Below are 6,721 nucleotides of genomic sequence, written 5' to 3'. Positions count from 1 at the left end.
CACACCAATTATTCTTTGTTAAAAATGTAGTCAAAAATGTTCAGAATTGCTCTTACAAAAGCCAACTATTTTCCTTTTTTTTTAAGAATGAATTTTTTCATTGTAGTCATTGTAATGCTTAGGCTACAAAATCTCTAATAAATGAATACAATTAAAAGCTTAATCAATTTAGAAAATATTTTAGCATCTGGGGCTTTCCTCTATGTACCTGAATTTGAGTGTCAATCTGATACCAACTAAACCTAAACTATGCTTCATTTCCTGTAAAAATGTACTTAGAGAAATAATAAGTCTCATTTTTTAAAAAAATAAATAAATACAGAATTGTTTTAGGGAAACAAAATACTGTATGCACATATGAAGAACTCAGATCAAAGGACGGATTATTTTGTGAAAAAAAATATCATATTCTTATATGAGCAACATTTGCTACAGTAAAATATAGCACTTAATCTTTAAACGGCATGTGCTAAATCTATATAAAGCCAAAATATTGTTCTTTGGGCAATATTAAAAAGAACTTCTGAATATGCAAAAAGGCTTATATGAAAGGAATTGTAATAGACTTACAAACTTGAGATCAATTTGAGTAAATGTGATTTGCACCCCTGATTTTAAAGAACCATTTTTAGATATTCAAGAAGTTGAAGGTAATCTTGGATGCCATTTGGTCTCCCTATTGCTTAGGATGATCAAAAAATAGACATTCTGTCCAAAGCTGAATTTTTCAACTTTCCTTAATTTGATTATCTTCTAGCTTACTTGTATCCTCACCATAAGAAGCAACCACAAGAAGCAGTCAAAATGGTACAAGGCATCTTGTGGATCACAATATTCTCTTATACTTACTTTCCTCACTGACACTTTAAAGACCAAATAAACTAAGGATCTTCTTTCATTTTTATGTGTTCATCTGACCCAGAAGCATTGATAATTGCCTTAATTTTCTAGGCCAATCTGATGTCTTCATCAGTCATTGATAAGAGTTATTCAATGTGTTCATAACAGACAGTGCCTCTTTTACATACAACACAAATATTCTAAGTTGTCACAATTTTTAGTGTTGAGTTTTTGTTCTCATAATATTACATTTATTATTTAAAAGAACAATAATTTGCCTATTCATCTTTTGTGGATATTCCAGATGTTTCAGGGTTCTTTCCATCGTTCTGGATCATTAGAAAGATATGTTTGAGATCCAAGCTACGGGTGAGAATGTCAAGTAGAACTTCATCTTTCTGTACTCCATCTATGAATTCTTCAAGAGACAAATCACCTATAGAAACAAACAGGAGAATTTGGTTCGTGTATGGCCTGCAGAAATGAATGGGAGCTGATTCTGTAAACCATACAAAGCATGGATATTCAATTAGCACTAACTGCATCATCCCCTTATGCTTAAGTCTGGTCACCTTTTAACAACAAAAAAAGTTGTAGGCTTTTCCTAGGCTTTTGAAGAAGACAAAATTCTCATTTCTGTGAGGACATTAAAAAGTTTGATGGATTAATCAACCAAAATCAATTCCATCAACATTTGCATCTGTAAAGGAATTTAGAGTTGACCTTGGAGGTAAAAAAATACGAACAAACCATTAAGTTTATTCAGTCCTGAGAAAAAAGAGAACATGAGAAAGAAACTCACAGGAAACCTACCTTGATTTTATATGGCATAAGATGGGACAGGGAGAAACCTGGACAGCTTTCAAGATTCTGTTATCCTACCTTACTACAAAGCAAGCATTCCTGGAATCCCTGCCATACCCATTTCTTGATCTAGCCTGCATCAAAGGCTGACATCAAAGTCTGTCCAAGTTTCTCTCTCTGGATAGATGCAAGACTAAAAACTGAAGCAGATGGGTGAATGGATGAGATGGCCATATGGGTTTCATTCCACTTACCATTTTCTTACTTTTGCATAAGAAAATGCAGGCTTCAGCTTGCAAGTAACTTCTCTGCTTCTCATCTTAAGTAGCTGGAAGACTGATTTCTGGACCTCAATATTTAGCTGGTTTTAACTCTAACTTTCTTGATGTGCACTTTGGGCATTTCTCATTGATAATTATTCCTTCATTTTTGAGACTAATTTGAATTGGTGGTCGGTGGAATAAAATAGACTTCAAGGAGGTAGAATTGTTAACAGTTTAACTAGATTTTAGCCAAAAAGAAGTGGGATAGTATCCAGTCCATTCTGAACATTGCTAAATTGTCAATTTTAACTTTCCTACACAGATATCATGATATGCTGTTGGATTGCATCCAACCAGTAATATCTCAGCATAGGTAGAGAAGTTTCTTACCATCTCCGTTTATATCAATTTTATTGAACACCATATCTGTGAATTCCTCAGCTGACATGATTTCTTGACATGGATTAATGGTGCGAATTGCCTGAAAAGAAAAATAAATATATAATATCTGAAAAGGTCTACATTCAGTTTCCCTACCTGTGAACAGTTTGAATATGAATGGGTTTTTTTAAAAAAAGAAAACTAACAAATTCTCATATAGATGCACCATTTTCCAATGGAAATTACAAATTAATTTGTGATTTTAAAATGTGAAAATCAGATTATATTTTTATATATTTGTTATTCTAATCTACTCAGTTTTTTGTCTATATATCCATTCACCCAGTCTTCTTGCTCTGTACTTTTGTGTTGGTCTTGGAGAGGCTGTGTAATCTCTTTAAGTTCTTTGCCCACACCAAATGAGAAATAGGAGCTAGTCTGCCTGTTGCCATAGTCATTTGACCACTTGACCTATTGATTTAATGATTTAATGACTTTGAAGTGATTCATTTGTCCCCTGCTCCAGCAGAGAGTGGTTCTCCTCTAACAGACATTGATCTGGTGGTAAATTTATTTCTTTATTTTATGTAGCAAATGTACATAGCTGCCCTTCTCAAATGGCATGAGTCTGGGCAATGCATAACCACAGTGACAATTAAAACAGTATAACCATCATCAAAACCCTAAACTACAAGTAAAAGTAAAACATAGAAAAGCCAGGAGTGCAGGAGAATACTAATCAACTTACATAATACATTCTACCCAGTCGCTTTGGCAGCAAATATATTTAATAAATAATAATCACTTTGCAGGATTCCCATGGGTTCCCCAAGATTGCTGGAAAAAGTATGTTTTAAGGGAAGGCTAAGTGGTATGGGGCTAACCTCACCTCAGGGAGAATCTTCATTACCTTAGGAAATTCTAGCAGCTACTGTTTAGACTCTTGTTTTTTAGAGGGTGGGAATCTCTCAAGTCTTCCTGCTTCATTAGTGATCAAAGAAGATTGAAAGTTAGGTTTATCATTACAAGTTTCAAGTATTGTTGATGCTACTAATTTCTCTTGAAGTATCATAGTTATGACAATTATATGTTGTCAATCATCAGTGTTTAATAATGTTGCTAGACTAGCTAGCTTGACCAAGTGATATTATGCAGAGTTTAAACCCATCCCTATTATAAATACAATGTCCTCTACATTGAATATATTACAATTTCCCCCCTCATTTTCCCGTACATAAGTAATAGAGACATATGGCACATATAGTGTGATTGAAACTTAAAATTTTTAGCATCTTACTAGTCAAGGGCGATGTCTGGGTATATCAGCCATATATAGTCAAAAGAGCAATTGACTGAAGAAAAGATTGAAGAAAATAATTTACCTTAATGATGTTTAACAACTCATCTCTGTCAATACAGCCATTCCCATCGACATCATAAAGCTTGAAGTACCACTTCAACTTTTGTTCCACTTTCCCTTTCAGAACCAAGCTTAGAGCTGCCACATACTCCATAAAATCAATGTAGCCATCCTATTGAAGAGCAAAAAATGACGGCCTTTAATCCAGGTAAGCTAGAGTTATACTTATAACCACAGCTTTTATAAATATATTTTTGTAACTTAATACTTTATGATTATGATTATTGCTGATGTTGCAGTTATCATCTAATGTTATAGTTATCCTCTTGAGCTTGAAAGCTCTTATTCAGAAATTCTGTTTTCCTTTTCTACTGATTATTTTGCTTCAGGTCAAAAGGTTAAGATCCTACTCACATTCTTGTTTTAGAGTGAAAGTTAAAAGATCAAGCCAGTGTATTTTGTGAAAGGTAAAAATTGTGATTCTTCCTATGATAGCATAGCGAGAAAGGAACTTCTCTGCTAAAAATTGTCCCATGCAATTGGGTATTAAAATAAAAGCAAACAGTACTGCATGGGAAAATGTTCCAACTGAAAACGTTTTAGTATTAATTTCAGCTGATAAAATTCAGTCACGATGAGCACAGAAAATAAATATAGGCCTTTTTCAATCTTTCTTATTAGTCTTCAACTGTTTGCACATTGTTTCTTAAAATAATGGTATAATATTAACTAGGAATAATTTGACAGTCATTGATGTTCAATGGCTTTATGAGGTCAAACAAGGGTTTCAGGAAAGGGATAGGGCATTGTACTCACTGAATTTAGGACAAATTAAGACCACAAACTAAAAAGTCTTCATGGATATTCCCTAAATGGGCAGATACAAATTATTCAGCCCCATAAATTAATTTAAGAAAGAACAGTTTTGGAAAGGAGAAACAAAGTTACATTCATCTGTAATGGTGTCCAAAGAAGGTGAAAAAGCTATCACAATCTTGGCTTTTCTCTCTCTCCTCTCTCTCTCTCTCTCTCTCTCTCTCTCTCTCTCTCTCTCTCTCTCTCTCTCTCTCTCTCTCTCTCACACACACACACACACACACACACACACACAGAGAGAGAGAGAGAGAGAGACCATGGACAACTCTGTTTGTACAGATGAATTTATCTATACAATATCACAGTCTGTAATTAAGGCAGCTTTACTAAACAATTTATAAAAAATACATCTTGCTGAATTATATAGGACTCATTTTTACATGAATATTTCTATAGGATACATTTGCCCATTTGCTACTTGTGTCAAAGTAACATTGTGTTAAAAGGTAAAGGTAAAGGTTCCCCCGCACATGCGTGCTAGTCGTTTCCGACTCTAGGGGCCGGTGCTCATCTCTGTTTCAAAGCCGAAGAGCCTGTGCTTGTCCGAGGACATCTCCGTGGTCATGTGGCCGGCATGACTAGATGCCAAAGGCGCACGGAACGCTGTTACCTTCCCACTGTAGTGGTCCCTATTTTTCTACTTGCATTTTTACGTGCTTTCGAACTGCTAGGTTGGCAGAAGCTGGGACGAGGAACAGGCGCTCACTCTGTTACGCGGCACTCGGGATTCAACCCGCCAAACTGCTGACCTTCCGATCGACAAGCTCAGCGTCCTAACCCACTGAGCCACCGCGTCCCTTCTAACATTGTGTTACTCCATTGTAATTGTAATTTTCTCTATCCAGTATTACTATATTTTGGGATTATATCAGAGCATTGCTTGTATAATAGCATTTAATAAAAGCACCAACAAAAGCTGTGATTTAGGCTTGAAAGTCTTGTTCAGCACATAAACAAATACTTGAATATAGACACATAGTGAATGAATGATGATGATGTTACTTAGTTCAGTACTGTAATGAAACATCTGCAAGCAAACAACCAAGATCAGAAAGCAAAGGAAATTACATTAAGTCATTCTGTTCCATTTCTACTTATGAGCCTTTTAATGAGACAATTCTAGGCTTCTGAAGACTAGCTTATTCTTTTAAATTACCATTTAATCCTAAAATAATTAATGTAGCCATTGTAACAAATATTTTTTTAAAAAAAGATACCCCATGATTTATTTATATAACACAACATGAAACATGACATAGGAATTGTAGGCAGAATTAATGCCGACATAATGCTATTGTGCTTGAGTGAAAACTAGTTAATAGTTAATTTTCACAGAAACAAATGCTATCACCCAAAGTAGAAAATGAATCAACGCACATAAATTACTTCATTGATCATTGCATTATAAATCTGTATACGTGCCACTTGCTTTTGTCAGCACAATCAAAAATCTTGAAGCACATTAAAAATTAATAAATCATTCTGGTATCACCTTTCATATATTATACTTACCCACAAATATATCATGTAATAAAATTGTTGCTTTTTAAAGAACCACATTACTCCATATGGTTATCTTGATCAGATCAACGTGTCTAAATCTTCTGCAACTTAAATGTTTTCTCTCTCCTTGCACACACACACACACATATGTGCAAATACAGAATATTGTATGCAATAATAATAATTTATTAAACTTGTATGCCAACAAACTCTCAACAACACTGGGAAACTATAACTATTATATCAAATCACTTACCTTATTAAAATCAAATGTATCAAACATTTGTTCAATGTATTCATTTGATGGTGGACTCAGATTTTTCAATCCAAAAAACTGTTTAAACTCATGCAGAGTCAATTGTCCAGAGGGACACTCTGTCATAAATTTCTTGTACCACTGGTGGCACTCTGTGGCACTCAATTCTTCAACAGATTTGCCATCCATATTCCCCATATTTAAAGCAAAACAGAGATGCACGTCTTTCAGGAACAGTGCGGTATTCTACGTTTTTCCCCCTCTTTATTAAATATTCATATAGAACGAATAGCTCAGAGGAAAACTAATGAAGTAGAAAGAAGGACAGAAGCTGTTAAAAATAAACTTCTTTAATGAGGAAGGTGAAGAAGCTCTTGAGAGTTTTAAAATAGCTTCTTCAAAGCAGCTTTTGATGTTTAAGTAGGCACTAAAGACTTA

At 34.5% G+C, this 6,721-nt stretch overlaps 1 protein-coding gene across 1 annotated transcript; it reads right to left on the bottom strand.

The window, feature by feature from the left end:
• Nucleotides 1–1,118: 1,118 nt before the first annotated feature.
• On the bottom strand, nt 1,119–6,481 carry LOC308666551 (guanylyl cyclase-activating protein 1-like; the record flags this gene model as incomplete). Its single annotated transcript, XM_081325443.1, has 4 exons — nt 1,119–1,276; nt 2,298–2,388; nt 3,671–3,820; nt 6,284–6,481. The coding sequence occupies 4 exons, from the start codon at nt 6,479–6,481 to the stop codon at nt 1,119–1,121; spliced, it is 597 nt and encodes a 198-aa protein (XP_081181569.1).
• Between the last annotated feature and the right edge of the window lie 240 nt (nt 6,482–6,721).

This window comes from Vipera berus (genome assembly GCF_964194415.1).
Source record: "Vipera berus genome assembly, chromosome: 3".
Taxonomy (NCBI): domain Eukaryota; kingdom Metazoa; phylum Chordata; class Lepidosauria; order Squamata; family Viperidae; genus Vipera; species Vipera berus.
The sequence above is the reverse complement of the archived record's forward strand: the minus strand, read 5'-3'. Positions and strand labels throughout refer to the sequence as shown.